Source organism: Anarrhichthys ocellatus, unplaced genomic scaffold (genome assembly GCF_004355925.1).
Source record: "Anarrhichthys ocellatus isolate YVR2014 unplaced genomic scaffold, GSC_Weel_1.0 scaffold27, whole genome shotgun sequence".
Classification (NCBI taxonomy): domain Eukaryota; kingdom Metazoa; phylum Chordata; class Actinopteri; order Perciformes; family Anarhichadidae; genus Anarrhichthys; species Anarrhichthys ocellatus.
This window is the reverse complement of record NW_022280057.1, coordinates 3,215,091-3,242,137: the sequence shown is the minus strand read 5'-3', so window position 1 is coordinate 3,242,137 and position 27,047 is coordinate 3,215,091. Positions and strand designations below refer to the sequence as shown.

General features: G+C 42.3%; 2 protein-coding genes across 2 annotated transcripts in view; one reads left to right on the top strand and one right to left on the bottom strand.

Moving 5' to 3' along the window:
* kdrl (kinase insert domain receptor like) overlaps positions 1 to 11,868 on the bottom strand; it is a 42,034-nt gene extending 30,166 nt beyond the window's left edge. The window contains exons 1-5 of the mRNA XM_031862585.1: positions 11,314 to 11,868; positions 4,948 to 5,038; positions 2,941 to 3,152; positions 1,225 to 1,346; positions 3 to 162 (exon numbers count right to left, since the gene is read on the bottom strand). Of these exons, the coding sequence (XP_031718445.1) occupies positions 3 to 162; positions 1,225 to 1,346; positions 2,941 to 3,152; positions 4,948 to 5,038; positions 11,314 to 11,377 (649 nt within the window). The 5' untranslated portion in view covers positions 11,378 to 11,868. The remainder of the gene's footprint in view (positions 1 to 2; positions 163 to 1,224; positions 1,347 to 2,940; positions 3,153 to 4,947; positions 5,039 to 11,313) is intronic.
* Positions 11,869 to 15,094: 3,226 nt separating this feature from the next.
* Positions 15,095 to 23,900, top strand: tex11 (testis expressed 11). The gene is made up of 29 exons (XM_031862468.1): positions 15,095 to 15,122; positions 15,925 to 16,037; positions 16,386 to 16,470; positions 16,542 to 16,621; positions 16,706 to 16,786; positions 16,885 to 17,004; positions 17,236 to 17,316; positions 17,402 to 17,487; positions 17,572 to 17,629; positions 17,709 to 17,804; positions 17,915 to 17,996; positions 18,287 to 18,365; positions 18,513 to 18,664; positions 18,810 to 18,895; positions 19,061 to 19,198; positions 19,359 to 19,461; positions 19,570 to 19,694; positions 20,127 to 20,212; positions 20,637 to 20,690; positions 20,801 to 20,841; positions 20,928 to 21,005; positions 21,141 to 21,211; positions 21,460 to 21,573; positions 21,803 to 21,875; positions 21,974 to 22,123; positions 22,229 to 22,337; positions 22,449 to 22,569; positions 23,231 to 23,398; positions 23,604 to 23,900. Exons 1-29 carry the CDS (start codon positions 15,095 to 15,097, stop codon positions 23,673 to 23,675), a joined length of 2,730 nt encoding a protein of 909 aa, XP_031718328.1. The 3' UTR covers positions 23,676 to 23,900.
* The last annotated feature ends 3,147 nt before the right edge of the window (positions 23,901 to 27,047 follow it).

Below are 27,047 nucleotides of genomic sequence, written 5' to 3'. Positions count from 1 at the left end.
ACTCATTCTCATAGGGATGTACATTGACTTGAACTCACGACCGTTGACCGTGGTTTTACAGGTGAGCATGCTATACTCAGTATCGGGTTGGTAGGGAATCTTGAATCCAACCTTCGGATCCCAGACTATTTCCTTAGTGACCTTCTCTGATAAAGGTGGTTGCTGCAATCAAGAGAGTAGAGCAGAGAAGGTTTGTCGGTACCGTGGATATTTGGTGACATTCGTGATGTTCGTAAAGAACACTGAGCCAGACGGACTGAAGTGTTATGCACTCAACTTCATTTAACATGTAACTCGTGCTCTGCTGGGCTCAGCTGGGGACAGACATCTGTTAGAGTGAATATCAAATTAGTTTTTATTGTTTTGTGGAGTGCAACCTCTGTAATCATTTTATGCAATGGAGCACAAAACAGCGTTGACTCAGAAAAAGGATGTACGTGCCTGCTGCTGTTTGTTCTCAGGCCAGAAGTTGGGCTGGGAGAGGAGGCAAGGGAAGGAAGGAAGGAAAGGGAGCAGAAAGGAGGAGTGCCATAGATTCACCAACAGCAGGAAGGTCTCACAACCACTATCTGTGCCATCTGAGTCAGATGTGACTGTCCACGGCAGCAGTAGGCATGGTAGCTTTTCATGCTGCCTTTGGTGACCACAACCAGGTTCTTACGTTTGACAGAAAGAGAAAAAGCCTTGTGCAAACCATATCACTGAGGGAGCTCTCCTCCACTGACATCTTTAGCTGCACTCTGGTATCAAATGATCCTCATGATTCCCTGTTGTTTCCTGTAACTGGACACAGTGTGTACTGTTTTTCTCCTGGATTTCCTGATGTTTGTAAGAGAAGGGGGGCTAAATTTAGTCTGAGGGTCTATTCTGAGAAAAAACACTCTTGGAACACCTTCCTGCTCTTACAGGAAGCAGACAGAATGACTCCCATCGCCGCCCGTGAGCTTCACCCAGACAAGCCACTGGTCTGTTTCTGTATGCTCAACACAAAGGGTGTGAGAACCAGCAAGATGCCTCAAGCACAGAGTGCCAAAGACGACAAGGATACGATAAGGATGCCCTGCTGTGGTGTTAATAGCAATCTGGCTTTCTGAGATGGTGTACTGTGTGATTTACTTTTTAAATCCATGTGCAACCAGGTCTTTGGAGCACATACAGTGTATTACTATATACAGCACAATCATAAGCAGAAGGTGTAAAGTGTTTGTCTTCGAGAGACCTTACCCCTGTGAGTGTAACAACAGTATCAGGAGAGGATGTCCGGCAGGGAACCACCAGGCTGGTCTCATGCCTGTAGATGCCCAAGATTTTAAATATATGGGGCTCCACAAATGGTTGCTCGGGAGCTGAAGAACAACAAAAAAAAACAACTCAAAATAAGTGAGATCTAAAATACAGGTCAGTCAGAAATCGCATTTCAAAGCAGATGTGGACACTTACATTTAGTCTTTTGGGATAACCATGTTTTGTAGCAAATTTACAGCTGTTGTTCTGAAATAAACTGTTACACTAGAGCTGAGTTTAGCTGTGTAATTGAATCAGAGCAATGTCAGGGCATCCAACACAGAAATCAAATCCCAGATCAGTTCATTCTAACCGAATAAGGCAGCAGAGCACAGACAGAGCAATCAGGCTAGTGGTTTGTTCCTACTGGGCAGCCAGGCATCACACGGCCGATGTGGGAAATTCATGACTACACAAATAGTCTGCAATTGGTGTGAGGTCAAGCAGTAGTGGTGTGATAAAGGAACCATTATTTGAAAAGTAAGCATGAAAAATGATGTAATAAACGGCTGAAGGGCTTTGAAAAGAAAGCGTTAGACTAAACACAGGCACAGCAGGCGGCCTGGGAACCACATTCACAGAGAGGGAACAAAGTGCATCCAGCATTTAGTTTAGCCATTGTCTACAACTATTTCACATCCCTTAGACCAATATTTCATGATTTCATCTTTATATATATTATATTAAATGTCAAAAAGCACACACATCTAGCTAAAATGGGCTGATGTTGACTTGACACTCAAAATCTGCTCTCCTTATGCCGCCCAACACATTTCAATGATTTTGTAACTGTAACTGGTGCCATGTGACACTTTAGCGGAGACTTCTGAGAACAGCAGCTAGAACCGGAAATGACCAGGGCTTCCTGTGCAATCACGCTAACCCTTCCACCTCCATAGTAGCAAAGAAACCACCTCCTCTCTCTCTCTCTCTCTCTCTCTGTCTCTCTCTCTCTTTCTGAATAGGAGCACTGTGGCACCAGAATCTGAATGCTTGTAGATTAAAGTCAGCTTCCTAAATGTAAGGAATAACTGTAGTCATGCAAAGTGTGTACAATTGCAACATTTTTTGTCTTTTTCTGTATTTCCTTCTTTCTTTAAAACTTTCTTCCCTTTTTCAACTTTTTTCTTTTGCTTTCTTTTCTGTTCTTGCTGACGCATTATTTTTTGGTTGCTAATATGGGTGTTTTCCAGCTCTCGTATCTTGCGGGAAATATCAGATTGCTCATCAGCCATCGTATTCTGTCCATTATGTGCCATTGTTTGTGGGCTCAGTTCAACTCCATAGCCCTCCTCTTGCTTCAGCAGATGACAATCCCCCTGTGAAAACCTGTCTTTCATCAGGAGTCTTGACTTTTTACAAAAACAAATAGTTAATTCTTAGATGGAGTAAAAACAACTCAATTAAAAAAGAAATCCCTCTTAGCTGTGGTTTAGTTTATAGAACAATTATTTGTATTTCTAAACATTACATTCAATTTTTCTCAATCTAGAAAATAACGCACATTCTGGACTGGAGGGGAAAATGTCAGTGTCATAAATCTATCAGAGACTGCACAGGTTTCTGTTATATTCTCTTATTCCCACTGGTTCATTTACTGCATTTGATAAAAAACACAGATAATCTGAACTGGCGAGAGCGCTTTGCAGGCCTCACCTGGGACGTAGACGTAGATCGAGGTGACGTGTTCAAAACCGTTCTTGGAGTAGTTACAGCTGTAACTTCCTGTGTCATTGACACTTAAGCTTGCGACTGTCAGTTTGCTGCAGTGAGAGTGACGTCTGGAATCACACGGCTCCACCTTCACCCCCTCTGATGAGATCGATCGACTGGGATCACCAAGTGTCCAGTGCAGCAGGCCATAACCTCTGACAGAAGACAGACGGACAATATTAGATGAATACGGAGAAAATATTCCTTACCGTTTGATGACCGAGGCTACTTTGTGTAGAACATTTAAAACAATATTACATACCAAATATGTTGTTTTTCTTTCTAATTTCGACGCATCACATTACAGTGGATCTGTTCTCTGGCAACAAAGCCTTGAATCAAAAACTTGTATTTCGGATCCATTTCGAGGAGAAGTGTCATAGCTGGCAACTCACAAGCTTTTTCATTTAGGCAGCGGCTGTTCTCCGCTTGGAACTTTCTGACTTGATGTTCTTTTCAAGTTTATTTTGAGTTAATCTGGAGTCACCCAGTTACTTGAACTTTCACATGGGAACATGCTTCTCCTGAGTGATGTGCTCAGCTAACACATTCTTTCCATTTTAAAACTCTCATTAAAGAGATCCCAGAGGAACATCAAACATGTCTTGCATACCATTGCCTTTGCCTGCAGAATTTTGGGTCAAGCAACCTCCAGCTCTTGTCCAGTGACAGAAAACAAGACGGTATGGGCCAGGCATGTTAGCATATGGCCTTATAGGGAAGCATTATTTTAGATAGATATGAGTTCCTGAACATTCCTTGGGGGCCTACAAAATGATGCAAGGCTCTCAAAATTCTTAACAAATGTGAATGCAGCACACTTTGGTCCCACCATCCCAAAAGGAAATTGCAACAGGCTGATAAATGTGGTCCACCACTTGTCCCAGCATCTTTGTAGCCAGCAAGTGGCCTGAGGCCCAAGCATGTGCCGTTAACTTTCCCCCTGGCCTTTCTGTCATGTAATGAGACAAGAGTCTAAACTTTATGGCTGCAGTGACAGTTCAGACACTGACTCGTCTCTTCTGATAACTGACCAAGAAAGGGCAAGAAAAACTAGGGTCATGAACTTCTTTGATTATTGCAAAAACGGATGTTTAGGATTTCCTGCGTGACAAAATACTTACTTTTGTCAATCAGGTATTTACATATTCATCAAAGTCTACATGCAGTGGTGGAATAAGTATTCAGATCCTTTAGGCTATTGTATAAATACCACAAATACAAGTAAAAGTCCTTCATTGAAGATGTTACGTAACGGAGAGTGAAAAACAAAATGTACTTCAAGCTACTACAAGGAACATTAATTGTGTGTTGATTTTGCTGGTCCCTGTGTACAAAAGTGGTTTCCGAGCACCGGTGTCCCTTTAGAAAACCTCCCATTTTAGTGCAGCAGGGTCTGACAGTCTGCCCAGCACAGTTCTGGTTCTGGTTCTCCTGTGCCTCCCTTCAGTGGGCCCAGCAATACGGCCTGGGTCTCCTGCAGCATGGTGTTGGTGTTGCTCCCAGTGGGGATCGGAGGAGCAGCGAGGCAAAGCTCTGCTTCTAGCTGGAGGAGCAGACAATGCTGCCGGGCTCTGAGCTCTCCTCCCCCCCGCCAGAGCTTTTAACTGCAGGTTGAAGCCGGATCTGGGTCTGGTTGCTGCTGGATGCCCAGCTGGAGTCTGAGCTGAAGGAGTTTCTGGTGGACCTGCATGATTTCATCTAATTTCGCACGGAATCCAATCTCGTGGCCACGATGAGCAGTATTAAGAATAACTTTATAGAAAAAGCTAATCTTCTTGCTGATGGTCTACTACAATTGTCTACTGGTCTATTGTCTATTGTCTACTACAATTTTACCTTCGGGTAGGTTAATCTGTAGCAATGCACTATATTAGCTAAATATGACATTGAACACTGATTTGTCGTTTTGGTTCACTTGGCATTGACACAAATCGGTGTGTTGCATACCTGCATGTGAGGTTCAATAAATCGTCCTTAGGTCGAATGAGGGGATTGTCAGAGGGCAGAATCTTAGGCGAGTGCTCCGTCTCCAAATGTCCTGTTGAACACACACACACATAGAGCACTATTAGTGACAAAGGCCTACAAACCTACATATTTACAGCATCTCATTAATGTTGTTTGTCTCAAAACAGTAAAAAAAGATTGTAGGAAATCCCCCATGAATCACTTCAGCGCTGTGCATGTGGGTTCACTTTGTGCCGACATGCTCCTGCCTCTTATGCAAGTGATGGGCTGCTGTGAGAGCACTGGGGGTGTTTCCGGTGCTGGGAGGACAAGTAGAATGAATAGTGGTCTGGGATGAGCAGAAAGAAAGAAAGAAGGTGGAATGGAGGGGGGTGATACTGGGAGCATGTTAGACCTCTAAATCCACCGCTCAACCTCCTTTAATGGGTGCTCTCTTCCTCTCTTTTAGGAACAAGTCATTTTTTCGACCCTGCACTCAAAGTGCTATTACTGTATTACATTATCACGGGGGAAAATCCGGGGTCGACATGTTTGAATCAAAGGTGGCCTCTAGCCAGCTGTAACTGTTGAGTGGTCCCTTTAACAGTGATCAACATTGGAAACACTGATTCTCACTGCTTTTCCAGGAGGTGTCACAGTCACATATGTGATTTCCTTCTTTTCACTGAGCTCCCTGAACAGCTTGTCATTGTGGTCAGAAAACAGGTTTATTATATCGAAATGTTACGGTCTTCAGGGAAACGTCTATTTATAGCCAGAATCAAGAAAGACAATGGAGTTACACAACAGCTTACTGACATGCTGACACATGATGGATACACATGTGTATGCACACACACAGAGAAAAACCACACACATACACAAGTACACCTGCATTTACAAATGCAAACACATATACAGAAAAACACAAACATTGTCTATTAATCAGAACAGCTGTTGTGCTAAGAATGAGCTGACGGTGCCAGTGTTGGCAGTAGCACTCAATATGGACTTCCTCACTAAATATTAGCACATCATTGTTTTATTGTCCAAGGTTATGCAGAGGGGAAGGGATGTGGCTTATAGTCTTTCATGCTGTGATACCACGCGCTGTTCAGCTGTATATTAGATTAATAAAAATCAAGCTTCCTGACCTAAATAAACAATCCCAGAATTTACAAATCACAAGTTAATAACTATCTGTTGATTTCTCCTGAAAGGTCACACACATTTCCTTGAGAATGTTCTGGTTTGTGTTTTATGACCTCACATCTGCAGATTGGCAGCGAGTCATATTTGAATGAATTGCTGGAAATGAGAACATTGCAAAATTATGGATTAATCAAACTGAATTTGACCCCGGGAGCCTGTTAAATACAATTGGTAAAGTAAAAAGCACACTACCTCATGTCCTGTCTGCAACAATGATTTCTGATGTCGTGATACAAAAGCAACCAATGTAAGAATGTTGGCATCTGCTTGAACACATAACACCAATAACAACAACAAAAAAACATCTACCTGACCTAGAATTGCAGGGTTAGAGTTGGGGGGACATGAAGCTCATCTCTTAAAACATGTTTCCCTATTCTCCTCAGTAACACACTACAGATGGATGAATCAGCAGGGGCCCCCAGCAACCCACTGAAAGAGAAAAAAGAAATGTCCCGCAGTTGTCTCTCAACACCCACACCGTCAAAACTCCCAACTGCCCCACTGCCTGCCCAAAGCTGACCTCAGCAAGCGCCCGGACACCCCTAACCCCCCCGTAACAGCTGTGTGCCGCATTCCTCCAGCAGAGAGCCTGAAAAATGCCAGAAATTGTGATTACTGTGTTGGTTCAAAGAGCCCCGAAGCTGGTTCTCATTAAGAGCCATTAGGAAGAGGACAGGCATGGAACAAACTAAATGAAGGAGAGAGAGAGAAGGAGGCTGTGACTTCTGGTTCTGTTTCAACTGATGATGGGGTCTTGAGCCACACAGCGTCAAACTGATTATTGTCACAGGGCCAAGTTTACTAATACTAGACCAGGATCACATTGGTCTGTCCTTGTCCTAACTTGGCATTGATGAGGGGAAGTGGCACGTGACACGGTGTTTGGAAGGTTCACAGAAAATTACGACAAAAAATTCAAACAGTGTTGGATTCCAGGATCTACTCTACACTGTTTGCGGAATAGAAAATTCCGTTTAAATATTTAGTCTCAAACAACAGCCAGACAATGACAAAAACTCTCAACAAATGTAAGCCAGAGGTTCAGCAGTGCAGTTGAAATTGTTCAAGACTACCCTTTTGTGCTTATTTTCCATCAAATATCAAAATATATAATTAAAATAGTATGAGTTTTGTGTAAAATTATGTTAAATGGTGACAAGATATTTTACACAGCTCTGGCAACATAATCTCAGTGAGGTGCTCTTGTCAGCTATTGTATTTAGAGCTATCCTTGACCAAAGACATTCTTAGTCAATTACATTTTGTAAACTAATCTATTGTTGATTTACACAATAGATCTGTAAAATTTAGTATCTTCACAAAGAATTGTGCAAAAGCACCATTTTTAATATTGTGTTTACTAGAGATGTGCTCATAAGTTTCCTGGAACTACGTCATTCAGCAGGAACAAGCACTAAAAATGCTGAATCAACTTAAGAAAGTGTAGTCGACTGAGACTAAAATGACTGAATAGCTGACTAATTGACTAAGTGGGGTCAGTCCTAATTATTTTATTCGTATACTTCTTGTTGGAATTCATTTCTAGTAATTCTGGAAAGATTTCAGCTAACTATTTTGATACTTCAGTCCAATAACTGCACAGAGTTAGCATTTTACAACAACTTTACAGAACTGTAGGTTGAGCATATAACAAATTGAGTAATATGTGAATAAGAATGAAGAAGCTGAGATGAAATGCGAGAAGGCCATTATGAGCTGGCATAACCGTTGGTAAGATGTCACCATCCTTGCTGTTGCAGCCTGCCACCAGTAAATCATGCTTGGTGTTGCATAATAAAAAACACTATTACCCTATGAGATGACTGTAATGTCACTGAATATGACGGGAAACCCCAAGTCAGGGAATAATATGTGGATTTCCCTTTTATTTTGCAGAATACACTTCATCTCCCCATGCTTCCTGCGCCATCATGAAACAACACGACTATCTTGAGAGTCGATCTTTTTCTGGTGTGTTCAAGGCAAAAGTAACAATACGGCATGATGATTCCCTCCTTGTTTAACCTTGCCAATTCATTCCTTGTACTCCTGTGACAACAAAATATATTAAAAGGGTGTAGAGGGAATTATAGCTTAACAAAAGAGTACAGGGTCACTCTTGGTGAGTCATCTTGGCTGTGATGCTGCCATGGCGACAGGAGCGAAACAGTAGCAAAAAGTTGATAATCTGCGACGGCCACTGGGCTGAACTTCCTGTCCTGTAGTGTAAATGGATAGCACGCGATCGGTTTAGCCTTTTGATGTTCTAATAATTATAGTGATGGGAAACCAATGCAGCATACTACACACAAAATTGTTCTCTTAATTCTCAAAGTTATTATTTCACCTGATAAGGACCTGGTTGGTGTTTTGTGTCACTGATGTTTCATGGAAAGTTGCCTTTAGGTCGAGATTTTCAAGACAAACAAAAAATTTCACAAAGATGAAACCTTGACAAGACTTGAGACCACCTGCCAAAATAAGTAGTAGCTACCGCTGCTCCGGCTGTGTTACATGGTCTGTGTGTCCTAAGTATTCTCTCTCCCGTCCACTTTGCCAACTGCAAGGTTAAGACAACAGTTAGGCAGAGTGCCTTTTTTATTAGCCGCATATTAGCCATTGGAGATTAGGAGGCAAAAATTCCCCAGACTGCTCTTAAAAAAGCAAAATAAATGAACATCTGGCCATGATGGGTGGCCATTCTAGGTTATATAAAGTTGAGTAGTGCCAACAAACAGGAATCGCATGCATGAGACATCAAAATGGTAAAACCAGAGGATTTCTGTTCCACAACATATGATTAAGACTAGTTGGCAGACAGAAGCTCCTTGAAATTGAAATCTCATGCAAGATTCGAAGAAAACATATTGCTGGCTCAGGATGGATATGCCTACTATGGACCAGATGCTGCAATCATCACATAAGAACAGCTACACAAAGCAATTTGTTAAGTTACATCCCCGTGTAAGGGAATGCCCTTTTCTGATCTGCTGGCAAAACTCCCAATCCAGGTGAGTGTGTGTGAGTGTGTGTGTGAGTGTATGGATGTGTTTTTCTTGTGCTGCCTGTGCGGGCCCAGATGTACCACCAGTTAGCAATGAGCCCCCACTGAACTTGGTTGACCTCTCATCTCTCCCATTTTCCACTCCATCTCAGGTGTCGGAGCAGGAAAGAAAAGAAAAAATACTCCAAAACTAATTTGACATATCAACTCACTCTGGAAGACGACAGAAAAACAAACAAACACTGTGCTCATCTGAGAAGAACAGATGTTTGACTAATACAGCATAGTGTAGACTAATAGAGAAGAATTACGACCACGATGAGTGAATAATATTTAGGGCAATAAAATAGCAAGGCAGCTTCCAGGGTCACATTCAATCATCCCTTCAATCACTATTTCTTCCAATCATCACGAAGCTTCACTTGTTTTTCCATTTATATAACTGTAGTTAACTACCTGGATAGAGCATGCAATCTATGAACTTCGCAGACACAGTTCACTGAATCAATAATACATGCATCACACCCCAAGTGATATGCAAAAGTCATTGACCGTTACGCAGGACAACTGAAATAAATCTGAAACGCAAGCGTCGTGTTGCAAAGAGCTGCAAAAGGGTTCCCTCTCTCCTTCTGAGCCGGGATGCTTCATTTAAATTGGTGTCAAAAGGTCACCAAGCAGCACACTTGACCTGTGCTCACTTTTCAATAAGAAGCAGCTACAAGTGAATTATTAACAAAATACCAAATAGGTCAGACGATCTTTCAGACACAGTTTACCTTTTCTGCTTGAGTGAAGATGTAGAAACAGAAAACTGTTCAAATGTATCAGTAGAATGATAAATAACTTCAATATTATGACACCAACAGGGTGCAGCATGAATCCTAAATATTTGTGGTAAAGCATAAGTTCATCGTTTATTTACACATACATCGGTTACACACCTCAGCATGAATAGAAAGAAGTTGACGCACCATCAGTGACTAATGGCTCTACCAGTCTCCTCTGCAGGAACAATACCCTGCTGTCCTCCCTGCCATTGTCATGTGGATGCAGTTGGACAGAGCTCAATATGAGCACAAGGAGCTCCAGGAAGAAATCTTTGCTCAGGTAGCGTGTCACATTTCCGTGACCTTTACTCGCCAGAACAATTTCAGGCTGCCTCTTGCCCCTACATCCGCTTCCTCCTTGTGTCTTTCCCACGCTTTGTGTGTGGACAGTGAAGGAAATCTACTTGAAAACATCGTAGACAAAGCTTCATAGGCTAAAAGCATGTAGTGTGTGTGTGAGGGAGGGGTGCGTGTGTGTGTGTGTGGGGGGGTGGGGGGTATTTCCTTTGTTTCGATAGGCTGTTTATTTGGGAATGGTGAGGAAGGCTTCGTGTGTATCTCACTAGACCTGGCACAAGGTGGAAGAACATCCACTTTTTATCTATCCATCTTGTTTTTGTACAGTGACACTCAGACAATGACGCTGATTATATTGTCTGAAGAAACAGACTCTCTCTTCCAAAAATATTTAATCCTGTTCACTCATTGATAACAATTGCTGGATAAACTTATTTTTTAATAATATATAACACTGGGCTGATTTGCAATATCAAAATGAGAAAAAATCCAAATTAAACAAATCCAAATTTCACCAATACTCGTCTGTTAGAATTACCTGTCAGTCAACACATGTATTAACATGAATAATCACCCAATTACAACGGGACAAGACTGTCTCTAGCGGCTTAAATGAGAACTGCAGGTCCAATGACAGCCTTGACACATCATTTTCCTAAAATATTCAAATTGGATGTTCTACTGAAATATGAAATACTGAAATATCCATAAACACTAAAACATATTCCACAAATGTAAGGATCAAATAAAAAACGGCCAAATAATTCAACTCTTGGTAGCAGCTCAAAGATAGAAAGAATAAGATGATCATTAATCATCATTAATTAATAAATAAAAAGCCACTCTCTGTACCTCTTCTGATAAGTGACAGCTGATCGGGTCAAATGTCTGTTAAACATCATGCTTTCATCCATTCATTGAAACAAATCTAACAGTGCGATGTTAAATCTCTGTTCTTCCATGCATACAACTCTACTACGCGTAAATAAGTGATCTGTATAAGCATGAATGACTTCTTACCATTTGTGTGTGACGAACAACACAAGATGACAACGAACAATCTGAAACAGTCGGCCGAGACCATCCTGGCAGCTCTTCGTCGAAATCCACACCGTGGAATTAGAAATAAAGTGATAAGAGTCCTTGGCGGAGGCTAATGATTCCGCGTGACTGAACAAAGTCTCTTAAAGCGAGTAAATCAAAGAGTCTTCTTTTTCCTAAAAAAACAACAACGTGTTGTTAATCCACAAAAGCCTCAGGTGTACATGCACAAAGCGGCAGTGGTTCTCCCGTATCCCATGGCGCGTTTCGCAGGGGAGCTCTCCTGCGCAGCTGGGCTAGTCCAACTCCCGATCCGGCAAAGAGGAGACGGATGTACCGCTGTATCCTCGAGGCAGGTGCTCTCAAACCCCCCCACCCCTCACAAAAAAAAAGTAAGATGAATTCAATGGTTTGCGAAAAATAAAAGTTTGAGTGAGTGGTGTGTCAGCGTCTAACTGGTCTGGTGGAGCCTAAAACAGATTAGTCTGCTCAGTGCTTTTCATGCGCGACTTGGTCAATTTCTCCTCCCTTTCGCCTCTGTGCAACACTTACAGTCCATGCGTGAGGCACGTTTTATGGAGACACAGAGGAAGGATGCAACGTCACTCTTTTGGGGGGGACAAACTCCTTCCTTCAGGCTGCTGAGGAGAGGATAACCTCATGAGAAATAATGAGTATCTGTGGTAATTAGACCAACTTGATGCATAACTCCTACAAATGTACAGCGGTGTTATACTAACACCAATAAACATGGAAATATGCAATAGAAAATGACTGACTGTAATTGTATTTATTTTCAGTTGAATACTCCACTCGAAAGTGAACTGAAATGACCCAAAAATGTGTTTATCACAGCATTGTTTCAATCATGATTAATATCACCATATTGATCTGTGGTCAGAATATGTTTCTAAATGACTCTTTGAAGTTAAATTAGTAGAAGTAGATCAGTAAACCTTTTTTATCTGACCTTTGTGTGTAAAGCTGCCTTTGATAAAAAAACAAAACAACCGAGGCTAAAGGTAACAGCAGTAATCTTGTCTTAAGGGGAAATCATTGCAACATCAGATTGATCTGTTCTAAGTGTTTAGAATAAATATTTGCTGCGTTTATTTTTAACTTCAGAAACAGGACACACTGCTTTTTATATCAATGTAAACAATCCTCTTTTGTCCAGCAGATACCCTGCAGTGTGTGGATGTGCTGCATACTGTTTTCTTTTATCACCACAACAATTACTCTGCTGCTGTAGGTCACAGTAGCAGGCACTGTAAATAAGAACATCCTGCCCTCACCTTTCCGCCAGCGTCACGGCTGAACAGCCACCATTTTGGGGACTGGATCTTGAGTGCAGGGGATTATAGGCACAGCACCAGTAGTGAAATGTGATGAGCACACTCTTCCGTTCCTGTAGCAGGAAAACAGTGAAAAGCCACATGAGAACATGGGACAAACATTTGCTTTTGCACAAAATAACTCAAGGATATCAAAAAGTATGTCCGTATTTGGTCGAACGAGCACACACAAAAAGCTGCCTCTCTTCTGTGTCCAATAAAGGGGACAATACACAGGATTGTTGTGCGTTGCGCTACTTTGTTCACTTTAGTGACAGTGGACACTCACTATAACAATCTGGTGGTGAGGAAACTTTAAAGTCACCTTTCTCACTTTGTAGACTTGGGAATTAGCTTAACATGGCATACAATTCACAGGACTCTCAAATAGTATTAGAAAATGTCTACAAGACATGGGCTCTCAAGTCTGAATGGTGACATATTAGTAAAGATGATATGCTATAGGCTTACACCTTTTGAAGAAGAACATACTAAATGCACAAATAAAAGGTGAGGTTTGCAAGAAACGTCCTTGTACAACAATCTTCTTAGTGTGTGTTCACATTTTAAGTCTTCAGTAAAGGAAACATTCCCACTCGGCCAAGAGGGCATGCAGATATGTCTCCTGATGAACAATTGCTGGAAGTTGCAATAGGGGTTTGGTTTGAAGTGTTTTATTTTAGAATCTGGTGTTCAAAACACACTATGGGGGGCTAACTGGTTCTACACACACAGCATGCACTCTTCCTTTTGCCCCCAACAGCAAAGTCTTCTTCAGTGAATGAACCAGAAATAAAGTGTTTTTTTTCTGCAGAGGGGTGGAGGGAGTCTGACTGCCGGCCCTGATGATGAGTGGAAACAATGTCATAGTCTCCAGACCCCACTCATACTGCAGCCTTGGAAGCAAGGTCATTTTATGGAGTAAATGTTGGGGGGAAAAATAAGATTGATAGGCTACAATATCAACAAAACAATTTCTTTCATGAGAGCAATATTATGAATTGTTGATTTTTTTTAAGCCAGGGTCCTGGACAGAGGACTGCACTAGTTGGAAAACCTAAAAATAATCCAGAAATCAATCATGCATACAATTTATCATGCAAGTAAGTGGCCCATGAGGCAAGATCTGAGCTCTCTCCAAAAGATTATACAACTATCTGATATAAAAGATTCTTCTCAAGCAGTTTAAGTTCAACATCTCCATTGTTAGGTTATAAATGACACATGATATCAACAATTTGGAAAAAGGTAATATGGAATAGAAATACATAAATTCATATGGGATCCAATAAAAGAGTAAAGATTTTGAAAATGTACCATATTAGCTGTCAAGTTTAAGGTGCCACTGAATATAACAGAGCTCTCTCTTCACAGAGTAGATGTTCATGCCTGCTGTGATTCCTTTAAAAGTGGAAAGGTCTCCGTCATGTTGGCCAAACTATCTGGTTGCTTTCGTTAAATGGGCCCGTTATGGCTGAATAAAAACAGGGTATTGGTTTCCTCAAGTAGTGGAGCACATGTGGTACATGTTGCAAATCTAGACCTGCAAGACAGTGAAATGCATTAAGTACGCATTATTACTATGCCAGAGATGCTGAACAAGAAATGAACAAATACGTTTTTGTTTGCTTGGCACTGCATTTAGTATGCGAGACTAGCTCCACTTTTTGGAGAAGAAACTTGAGTATTATGAAGAGAGTAAAATATCTCATTGTTGATATGTCTGCATCATTTATTTTCTTCAACTTGTTATAACAAAAGAAAAAGAAAAGTTATAACTAATAGAACTAATACTGAGATTAATGTAGTGCACCCAAAATGAAGGTTATTTGCTGCAGCTGTGTTTACAAAGCCAAACCGGCCTATGTGAAATTTCTATTGTCGGTTCAATTTAAGAATTCTTTCTGTCAAATTTGACTATAACATCAGTATGCCATAAGCTGTAGATGGGTGATTTCCACATGTCGATCCTGGGAAACAGACAGTGAACATTTGACCAAGGGAAAAGGGCATTGTTGAGAACATAAAACCCTTTGAAAGGTCTCCTTAAGGTATCATACTAAGAGGATATTGAGCTAGGGAACATAGGAGACACAATCTCCATCAACCCCAGCCAAGGGCCTTTAATTGCAGAATAATGATAAATAACAGCAGCAACTGAGGATATTTTTTGTCATGCATTAATGCAGAATTATATCAATTTCTAAGATAATCTCCAGTACCCTGTTGCAAGCAGGTGGAATTTACCAGTTGCAGATAAAGTCTTGGAGTTCACACGAATACGAACTTTAATTTTGTTAAACTATCCTTCAGGCTCTTCCCCCTCCCGGACAAACTTCGCGGCATTTGTGACAGCTGTCAATCAAAACAAAAGGCGCCAACATTAGCCTGATAATAATTAATTTACAAGTGGTGAAACCTCCGACATGGAGCGGTTTGTTTCGACGGTGAAATGTGAGTAACTAACCCTTTCAGCTGGTCGAAACGCTACAGCGTTATTTGTCACTTCCGCTGACTTCCATCTTATCTGGGCAGTTGGTCAGTAACCGTTGGCTAGGCTAACTAGCTAGCTTGTGTGTTTATGCTAACGCCACCTCTACATCGTCTTATTATGCCTTCACTTCGCTAACGTGAACAGTAATGAAAGGGGATTTTAAATTGAAATACAGCAATATACACAGTATGTGGTACATTAATATGGTAAACTAACAAGCCTTTTTGATACTGTTAACTTTAACTTAACCTAAGTTACCTAAATATTCAGAATTATGCTTTATTGACCCACTTGTGACTCAATCAAATCACCTTATAATAGTCTATGGGAGAAAACAATGGGTGATCAATGGGAATTTTGATATACAGTTGTTTATATTAATGTTTTTTTCTTACGTTAAAATACCACACATTTAGTTAACGTTACTGGTTACTGCTTCTGAACTTTTGAAGAGTTCATTTTTCTTTATTTCAGATCCTTGAATACTGGATTGAAAACTTGTGATGCACTTGTGGTTTTAGGCTGAATAACTAGAGTTAATAATTGAACAATCAACGGTCCACATTTACAGATTATCTTTGTCATTTCGTCAACAGAAAGCTACAACAAAATTATTTTTCAAATTGCCAAAAGACACACTTTAGAAGTGTAATTAGCCATCACAGCACTAACTATTTTTAGGGAAACATTTGACCTTTCTCAAGAAAACTGTTGAGTTTGCGTCCTGTCAACATGTCTTGATTTTCTTTTGTTCCTCCACAGGTCTCATTGATAATCTGCTGCACAAACAGCCGACAGATTATGAGGAGGTGATAGAGAAACTCTTCTCCGAGGTCTCTGGTCTGGAGGGTTTCCCCAAAATACCAGATCCACAGGTAGACACAAGTTTGTAAGAGTTATAATTTGACTGTAATAGTAAATTACAAAAAAAATCAAAGCAACAATAAACAACTAATACATATAGATATAATATAAAAATAAGCAAACAGTCAAATCTAAAATGTCACTCTTGCAATCCAGGATCTTCCATATGCAATAACAACAAGCCTTTTTATAGTTAATGTAAGTCATCAGTCTGACCTTTAAATTACCTCTGGAACTAAGTTGTAAAGTGTAGTCAAAGTTAATTTTTTCTAAAATAACATTATGTCACTTTTAGATGGCTATAGCTTGGCAGAATATGTGAGTTGCATGCATATTTAATAATCTTACTCATATTATAGGTTGAGGAGTGTGCCATCCAGCTGTGGAACTGGGCAGTTACTAAGAACGTGGGCAGCACTATAAGCACAAATCAGAAAGCTAAAGGTACACTTCTAATTGCAGTATTTATTTACATGAGTCTGGCCACAGTCGAACGTTCTCACCATCCCTCACAGTGCGTCACGTCGCATGCAGTCTGCTGTGCTGCTGTGAGCCGGAGAATCCAACAGAGGGCGTCATCCGTAAGCAGATCCTGGTACGCAATACTGCAGGCCACCTCTGTGAGTGCTCAACATTTCAGTGGGGGCACAGTCTGTTTGTCAGTGTGTAATCTTTGCAGATGGCCAGCAAAACAGGGAGAACCTGGTTGGACTGCAAGAATCCCCAGATGGCAGATAACTTCTTAAGATTTGCTGTCAAGGTGAAGAAAGAAAGTTAACACTCAAATTGAGAGGGCGTAGATTAGAGCGTACAGTAATATGGCGTCTTTACAAGTTATACAACATTCAATATCCCTAGAGCCTGGAAACCCTCTATGGCCAACTAACATCCAGAGGTGACAGAGCAGCTGACAGCGCTTCATCCAAAGGGGACGTGGAGAAGGATCTGCTTCGGATCCTCTCATGCCAGGCAGAATCGGTGAGCCGTGGCACATGTGATGTTCAACACCTTCGACGTGAATATTTGTTCTTGTGATATTTGGCAGCTGAGGAAGTGCTATTCTGACAGACTTGCAGTGTGAAGTGTGAGACAGTTAAAATGCGAACTGAGAAACAATGAGAAGGGGGGGGGGGATCTCATTCTGTGCTAATAAGGACTGTTATATTGTTTCCTGACATTTAACAGTAAGTTCAAGTCTCTTCTTTGCAGGCCGTGACTCAAGGGAACAACCACGAGGCTGTGGTCTATATGCAGCGCTGTAAAGACATGCTGCTGCGGCTCCCGAAAGATGTAAAACAATACCTCTGTTATCATTCTAACAACACATTTACAGTACATACTGTTATTTAACCGTGAATATATTTCCTCAATGCAGACGGCGTACCTCTCCCTTATGTGCTACAACTTTGGAATAGACACGTACAACCAGAGAAAGTTTGAGGACAGTGCATTTTGGCTGAGGTAAATATAACGTTTAATTTCTACAGAAAGGTGCTGAGAAACCCTCCGGTGGGAAAGTAAATGTGTTCTTCTTCTCTTTCTCAGCCAAAGCTATGAAATTGGGAAAATGAATGTGAAATACGCCCCTGGATCTGAAGTACAGGTGATACAGTTCAGTACAGGCGATGAGTACAAATTAGAATAGTTATTATTATTCTTTAAATCTGTTTCCCTCACACTAGGCCAAGGTGTTGAGGCTCCTTGCCACTGTTTATTTAGAGTGGGACTGTCAGAGGTTTCAGGAGAAAGCTCTTAGTGCCGTCAGCTTAGCCAACAAGGTGAGATATGATCCATCGTTTTAAACCTATATTTCACGTATGCATTTTGAAGCATGCACTTACAAAATAAATAGATTCTCTGTACATAATTGTACTACGCAATTTAACAGGAATGTGTGAGCGCCTCTGGACTGTACTTAAAGATCAGAATACTCCTGAAATGCGGGGCCTCAGACGATCATATCAGAGCAGGTTAGTTATTACCTAAACCTCATTGAATTATTTATACTTCAATGTTTATACTTCATAAACCTAGCAGTAGCAGCAGAGAGTTTAAATACTCCAGGAATATTCAAAGTGTCTACAATGATGTAACTACTCTCTAGGATTTACACCACAGGTCAGGTGCTCCAGTAGAGCGGCTCAGTCTCAAACAGTAGAACAGTGCTTGTACTCGGACCCTCCTGCGTGTTCCTGTGTGTGTGCGGATGACTTGCGCAGCAAGTTAAATGCACAATTAAAAGCTGTTTGTATGTTTTCAGGATTTAACGAGATGCTGGAATCAAAGGTTTCTCTTGAACTGTGTCTGAGCACAGTGAAACTACTCATGTCTGAAGACAGGTACACACACATGTACACGCATATTTACTAGTACTCTCACTCGAAACATACACACACAGCCTCGCATAAACATGCGCACAAATACACATTTTCCTTTTAAGGAATGCCCTGCTGTTCAACTCTGAATGTCTGTTTTGATTTTTCTAGAGAAATGCTGGCATTTGAGTATTTGAAGCGCGTGTGTCAGCACTTTGAGGCGTCCCCTGACCTGGGAACTGCTCTCGTCTTGCACATTGAGCTCCTGCTGCAGAGAGGCAAGGAGCTGTTGGGCAAACAGAAGATCGAGGATATCATCACCGGTACTCACGTTTTGCAATACAGTTCTAGTATAACTCTTCTTCAAAAAGATGGTTAACATGGATAATGTTATAATAATGCAGGGAACACACTGTAGCTGTGCCTCTGTATGAGTATTAGTTACAACTATTTATTACACCCACACAGGACACTATACAGGAAAACAGCTGTCTCCACAGGCCCTCACAAGTCTACATGTCATGCTGTGGGATAAAGCGTCCAAACACTTTGAGGTATGCTAAACATAGCCATGTTCTTCCTTAATTCACAAGATATTTTTATAGTGTACATATACAGTAGTTATCAGCATGGGGGCTCAGTGATCAGCCCACTGTTCTTAACTAGTGAGCACAGGGTTCATTTCCACACAGGGATAAACAAAAGACCTTTCTTCCCAGGCCAGAAACTACTCTGAGGCTCTTCAGTGGTACAACTACTCGCTGAGTTTCTTCAAGGCAGGTCAAATGGAGCCAAACTCAGCCAAACTTCAGAGGAACAGAGCTTCCTGTTTCCTGCAACTGAAGCAACTGGAAAAGGTAAGCGAACTGGAGCCACAGTAACAAGTCAGGGAGGTAACCGTGTCGTACAGTAGGTGGTGTGTGTGTGTCAGAACTCACCAGCTAGCTTGTCACCAGCCACTATGGCAAATGCTCCTACTGCAATTTTTACAGTTCATGTATGTTGAAAACTTCCCAGGCCAAAGAAGCGATCAAGGAAGCAGAGAGATGTGATCCTGACAGCATTTTCACTCAGTTCAGTGTTTACAAGATTGCAGTGCAGGAGAACAATGTGGAGAAAGGTATCTACGAAACACTAGTGGTGTGATACGGTAGTACTGTTGCAGTCTCATTACAGCCACATTTTTCAGCCTATTCTCTGTGGTGATGAGGTTGTTGATCTGTACCAGCTGCAGAGGCCGTGAATGCGATGGGACTTCTGTCCAAGAGTGCTGTTGCCAGTTCGGACGGACTGCTGGTGTCGGAGAATGCTGCTTCCAAACTCCTCAGTCTGGCCGCTCAGATTGCTTTGGAGGTAGGACTCATCAAAGGACTCGTTACTCGCCTCTGCAAACCAGTTGTGGAGATTGTGGATTCAATGGGGTTTAGTCCTCAAAAGAGGTACTTGTGGCTTGGAGTTTGTGGCTAGGAAGCCAATCAGGGATCATGTCGTTGTCACTGCACTGATCTGGTGATCTGGCATGATATCACACATTTGGGCATGTTGTATCTTTACAAGCAAAGCTCCTCGTCGTTAAAAAGAATCGGCCACCAGAGATAGAGCTGTCTGTCACCTCTCCAGGCCTATTTCAATCAGCAAACACACTGGACTGCAACCAGGCATTAGCAATTAGCGAGGGTAAAGTCTAAAAGCATGAATCCTATTTTAAGTATACTGCATGATTGTGATGAATGTGACTGGTGGGTGGTGGAATAAAAGAGGAGGTTGTTTGTTCCCCTGTGACAGAATGAACAGCAGGAAACCGCCATGAAGGCGCTGGAGAGCTTGTGTGAAAACTCCGAAGACGAAGCTCAGGTTCTGACTGCTCTCAGGTCTGTGGGACCTGCAGTACGCAAATGAAGAGTTAAATACCCAATCTGCATGAAAAGGATAATCTGTTCTGCATTATAGACATTTCACATGTGTTTCATCAAGGAGGCTTTTTCAGTTAGAGGTTGGTTTCCTTCTTTTGTTTTCCATGCTGCAGTTTGCTATGAGAACATAAATATATCTATATTTTGTGTTGTGTTGAGACTGTGTGAACAAAACAGTGATGGTAGAGTTTCACACATGAAGTGACAACATTTAGTAGAGATGGCTTCTGTGCTGCTGAGAGATTGTAGTGAGTCTGTTGGTTTTCCATACACCTCTATGATCCACTGACCTATATTCCACTGGAAGTGTGTCTCTGTATAATACAGTTAGTAGGTGAAAGAAAGGAGGTCAACACCAGTTTCTCCATTCATCTTCTTATAGGTGTTTGGTTCGACTCGTGCTCTCCACAATAGAACAATCCAGTGATGAGATGAGGTGAGGGGAAGGGAAAGTACCTGATAAAGTGTGATTTTATAGTACTATCGATGCTTTCAATACATCAAAAGCACAGGATTACACCCACTACCTTACATTACTCCATGCAGGAACGTGAGTCTGGATGTCCTGCTGCCGTATCTAAAAATGGGTGAGTACATATGCAGCAGGGGTTGAATTGCATTTTTGAGAATAAACGTCTCAGCTACAGTGTCTGCTGTTATGTTTTGTTTGCAGCTCTGCAGAAAGTTTCTCACCAGTCGCGCTTGACTGTTGAGCAACGCACAGAGGAAGCTAACTGGTTCAGGAAGATCGGTACTAAGACTTCTACTTGTCACTTCAATCTGACATGGTATGCTATCGCTTAACAATCTTGCAGCACCTTCATTTTGCCTCTGTGTGTGTGTGTGTGTGTGTGTGTGTGTGTGTGTGTGTGTGTCCTTGTTACAGCGTGGAACTCGGCTCTGCAGTGCGAGAGCAGCCCTGACAGGATGAGGGATTTCTTTGTGCTCTCTTACCAGGCAAGTCCCCTTATTAGCTTTGTCAGGTGGATTAATCAATATCTACAGTACGAGGGTGTAGATCAATAACCTGAGCAGGGATTTAACATTGATTTTGGAAAGATAAACATATCAGTTCAAGATAAAGAATCACAGTGACCCACAATGACCCCCTCTGTCCTCGGACTTTCAGCAGAATACCTGTCGTCAATTATCTGGTGTGTTATTGCAATCAAAATGAAACTACGACTATCTGCGTGAACCCGTAGCTGTCCCAGCTGAGCCCTCCCGATCGCACCCTGCTCATGGGCCAGAAGACATGTCTGCTAATGGCTGCCGCTGCCTCTCTGGAGCTCTGCAGGAAGTCTGTTCACTCTGCCCAGGTGTGCCACCCACTCCCTCTGCCCGTCTCCCACATTTAGCACGCTCTCCCTCCACATGGATGGAAATGTACCAAGTCCAGTGGAGAAGAGCGGTGACTAACACACATTATTGGTGCTGGCGTAGGCGTGTCGTTTGAATCCCTCTAGCCTTCTGAAGGAGGAAGTGGACACTAGATGGCGATGATGAATCCCAGAATGCTTTGTGACGTGCTTTCTGTTTGGTTCACAGACCGAGCAGCTCACTCAGGCTCTGGAGTACATTCAGATCTGTTGGGAGGTCTGGAAGACCCTGAAAGCATCAGGTACCTTTAGCAGCTTCACTACCCGAAGAATTATAATATTTATTTGCATGTCTTTTAAAATGAAGCTAAAGAAATGTACTCTCACCGCGTACTTGTAGGAAGCTCCCCGATGGACCCCACAGACACACTGCTGCTGCTGTACGAGTTTGAGGCTCGAGCCAAGCTGAACGACCCCAAGGTTGGGACGGTGCTGGAGTCGGTCTTGGAGCTTGAAAACGTTGAAATCAAGGTGCTGGAGACGATTGCAGGTAAAAACAAAGACTGTTCATCTGATCTCTGCTGACACATGTAAAGAAACACACACGTTCTACTATTTGCAGTATGTTGGCATCTTTTTTTTTAAATATTTGTAGCGTTAGCCATGGAGCCTCCAGCCCACTTCCCTCTGCTTTGTAAGAAGGCCTTGAGGGTCGCTCTCTCTCTGCACAAGAAACAACCACAGGCTGACCTGGCTAGCTGCAGGCAAACCCACCACCACTCTACATGAAGATACCTTTAAATATTCCCCACAATGTGCTCATTGGGATGAAAGGGTTTCTAACGGTGTGCCTGATTTTGTGTCTCTTGTCTTAGCAAGTGCGTCCACAGCCTGATCAAGCTGTCCCTCCCGAGCGGCGTGTCAGAGGTGGGGGCCCATGTGCTCGAGGAGGTGTGGGACTACTACGAGGAGGCGCTGTCCGTCATTGCAGCCGCAGTGAGTCAGCGCCAATCACACATGGCCATCCCTCGGCACCCACCTCCTGTTCGCTCCAACAGGACTGCTCCCTGCTATATAATTAACCCCCTCTCTTCCACTCCATGCCTGCCTGCTGTTATAGAAGCCTCTCTCTCTCTTTTTTTTTTTTTTTTATCAATGGGCTTTCAGCCGCACTTCAATTAGCAGATGCTTCCATTCACCAAACCCCTTCCTGCCAATTTGAATGCTAATGTGCTGTACAAGTCATCGTACTGCCGGTGAGCTTGCAGCTCTGAAAGAGGCATCAAATTATTGAGACACTGTGCTGCTTCAGAGGCAGCGCATATTTCCCCTTTCATTTTGAGTTATTACTCAAAAAGCCGTGGAGTTCTTTGGATCAAAGTGAAAGCCCAAGATTAAAGTGGTGTGAAGAAAACGAATGAAACTTTAGAAATGATAGACCTTCCAGTTTGTTTACGGTCTGTTTAAAGACTTCAAAGCATTGGTAAAGGTTAACATACAGTAGAACAGGATTGGATGAGAGTTACTCACAGGTTTCACCCAATATATTAAAAAAAATTAAAAAAACTGATTTCCTTCCATACACTTTGTGCAAGCCAGTCACCCAGGTGGCCTCCGTTTAACGGCCTTCTGAACATCTTCCTGCTCTTCTCTGCAGCCGGACGACTTCCCGGAGATGGAGACCCTGTGGCTGCTGACACGGGCGTGGAACACGGGGATACTGCTGTACAGCCTGGCTCAGTACCCCGAGGCAGAGAAGTGGTGCGGCCTCGCCATGAGCTTCATCCGCCACCTTGGATCACTGCAGGAGAGCTACGAGACACAGGTACAGGACTGGTGGAGAGGGGGGGAGGGGAGCAGACTGGGGCGGTTGTAGCAGTGGAGCACGAGAGGGAAAGAAAACCTGACAAAGGCTTTGGCCCCACAAACACACGTCTTGTGCTAAATCAAGTATATAACCATAACTGTAGGCCCTTCAGAGCCAATACCTTTGTAAGCTGTACCGTTTCTTTCCCCTTGTGTGACCACAGATGTCGGGTCTCTACAGTGAAATCCTGGACCGGTTGGACAAAGCCAAGAGGAACCTCATCATGGAGGAATAACTGAACCGGGACAAGTCAGCGGTCTCAGCCCGGTGTTAACTGCCTGTTCCGACTTTAACGGATTCACTTCCAACAGTTTGTTGCAGTTAAATGTTATTGATGTTCAGACAGTCCAGTTTGATAAAGTGTTGCTTTGAATCTGTGTAATTGTGGGATACAAGTGGTAAAGAAACATTATATTCTCTCCAGGTTTGGTCAATAAAGGCTAAAATGCCAAAGAAAAATCTGTATAATCCAATTATTTTCAAAGCCACCGAGTTGTTTTAAGCGCAATGACAAGCAGATCAAAATCATAACTGAGTCACATATTTTATTTCCAAACAAATAAACTCTTGTCAAGTCCCAAAATAAAACCCAAACAAAAGTTGCAGGACTGTGTTCCCTCATGACTAGGACAAGGAAGACCATGAGGCCGAGTGTCCCGATAGGCTGTACCACCTGCAGTGACAGGAAGGAAACTACTGTACAATCAAAGGGTTCATGTTTGCAAGCACTTACTGCACAGATGTGCTAGAACATAAACATCACCCAAAAGTACAAACAAGAACCCCGACCCCCCCCCCCCACCCACCCACCCAAAAAATAAAAGCATATACGTCATTTCTCTCAGAACAAAGACCCTCATCAATTATACACACACACAGAGGCATTCAGGTTCCATCTGGTTATATACCACGACCTCAATGGAAAGAGTAAAATGAAATCAAGTTCTTTGGGCTTTGATATGGCTGACTGAGGTATGAGTACCACACACATTGTTAACAGTCAGCTGGATTTCAACTAAACACCAGAGAGGACCAATTCTAAACTTCTAATGATGTATTGATCAATGCTCCTGGTTTGTGATAGTGTAGGTTTCTGCCTGCATCTCTTTAATTATTTATTATTTTACAATATATATATATATATATATATATATATTTTTTTGTTTGTTAAATCTATACACCCAGACACGTTCCACAAGAAATCACATGTAGACAGGCCCTACTTGAAGGGAATTGAATTCCCAAACTGACTAGTTAGTTTTCCAATAGGCATTTTGAAGAGAAATACCAACGATACAGCACATTTGTATGGAAATTATATCTCAAGAGTAGCTCAAACTTTACTTACCTGACATTTGTGGTCTATAAAACATGTTTGTTTCAGTTTTGATTCACACATGCATGAAGCACAGGTGAGGGCGATCTGCTGGGGGCTTATTTACATTGTACAGCTACCACACCCTTTGAAACAGTCTGCAAGCAGTTTATTAATGGCTCTGTTCCCTTCGGTTATTCCCTGAACTCTTGGTTTTTGACACAGGTAATGACAGCTGGTTTAGCAGTGGTGCCTGGCAGGTGGGCACACCTGTTCAGAAAATGCCTGCAGGTACAGGTGCTCTGTGGGGTGGGCGAGAGCAGGAAGGGGGGAGGGGGACCCAGAGGTCTAGGTTACCACTTCCTGTTGGGTCTGGCTCTCTCAGAGAAAAAAAATAATAAAAATCCTTTGTACTCATCAAAAAGCTGAGGAGGAAAAGCAAGAACGTTCACAGGACCGGGGGAGGGGGGGCACAGTATTCCTTCTTCAGACGTGCGCTCTCACATGCACACATTAACATACAGTGCCCAGATCCGCATGGGAGGGTCGATGCCACACCGGCCATACCTCACGGAGAAGAGGGGACACATAATACAGCCTGGTTACACCGTTAAGCTGAAAAACGCCTTTAAACTACCAGTACTTGTTGGTTTACATTTCACAAGCTCCGTCATCGCCCCACCCACACACACAGACACACACATGGCCGTTCAGTCGCAAGGGAAATGGTATCTGTACGTTAAAATATTCCTGAGCCGGTCTAGCTCACACAGTGGTTCATCAACAACAGATTCATTAAGAATTCATACGTGTATAGATGCACAGAGCATGTAGGTTTTTAATCAAACCCAACTTTTAGTGATATTTTTGGTAGGGGGACAGGGTGGGGGGGGGAGGGGACAATCCAAAACAGGTTAAATTTACTCTTTAATTGTTAGGACATCCAATACAATTATTGTCTTGTTCTACCCGTTTTAAGGCCACCGTCATGGCGGCAGATAGGACAGTACCATGTGACCATTCAATCAGAAGAGAGAATCCTCAGAAGGCAGAGAGTGTAAGAGGGCGGCCTGCTGCTCAACAGGAGTTAGGAGGCTCTGGCTGTCCAAATTCTAATCCAATGGCCAATTGTTAATTATAAAATAGGAAGGAAGGTTGAAATGCAGGGGGGGGGGGGGGGGAGACTGTATTTGATCTATTGCAGAGGTGAGACTTTTTAACTATTGCACTCAAGTCAGGCCTCCTGGCAGTTGGAGGACACACAAAAAAAAATAAATAAAAATAAGTAAGATGAGAGCATTCCCTCTTTTTCGGTGTGAATTGTGTGCAGCCTCCCTCACAGACAACAGGTAGTCACAAAACAGAATTTGTATTTGATATAAGGCAGTTTGGTGTTTTGCAGAGAGCCCAGTTACACTTCTCTACCTCCATCCTTTACACAGAGCAGCTAAAAACCACAAGCAAATAATCCCACAAAGAAAGAAGAAGAAAAGAAATCCAACAGCCCTCCAAATTGACAATTCTAGTGAAGTGTAAAATGTGTAGTTTTTAATATGTAGTAAAATCTCAGTGGGATTTTATCATTTATCTTGTGATTTCATAATATAAATGTAGAGATTCACAACGCGTTTCTTCCTCTTGATCTGCCTCCCGAGATGTCTTTATCAGCTGGAGCACAGACGACTGGTTGGAGATAAATAGATCACCAGTTTGTAGGCTCCACTAATTTCCTCAGTCTTTATAAACAAGAGAGACGACTCCGTGAACAACACCATCAGCAGGGCTCCATTTCATCCAGTCTTTTTTAGAAAAAGAAAAAACAAACCTTAAGTGGTCTTCACTTCTCATCTTGCACGTCTTTTCAAATGTGATTTGATGAACATTTACAAAGTGTTCCAACTTGGTACGATTGGTCTCTGTTTTCCCTGCAACGTCGTCTTGAATCCCAACTCCTCTTTCCTCATTTCTGAAACACTCTGATCTTCAGTCAGTCCCAGTTCACAAAAAGGATTTATTTCCTTTTTCCCTTTTTGTTTTCATTTGACAAACTCCTTCAGAATGGCGTTTCCAGTCTTGAATGGATTTGTTGAGAAACTCATGCAGGGGGTGTGCACAGTCACAGTAATGGTGATAAGACTTCTTTTTCATTTAGAGAGTAACATAATGATGACACTAAAACTTGATATGAAACATATCTGCAAAAAGGAAGTGAGGAGGAGGAGGGGGGGGGCTATTTGGGCTGGGGGGGGGGGGGGGGACCGGGGGGAGCGGGGGGGGACGCGGGCGGGGGGG

Bases quoted from the DNA above. Each gene is read 5' to 3' on its own strand.
- tex11 (XM_031862468.1), top strand. From the start codon at position 15,095: ATGGAGCGGTTTGTTTCGACGGTGAAAT. The intron at 17,805-17,914 runs GTGAGATATGAT...GCAATTTAACAG, and splicing joins CCGTCAGCTTAGCCAACAAG to GAATGTGTGAGCGCCTCTGG. The intron at 23,399-23,603 runs GTACAGGACTGG...GTGTGACCACAG, and splicing joins AGGAGAGCTACGAGACACAG to ATGTCGGGTCTCTACAGTGA.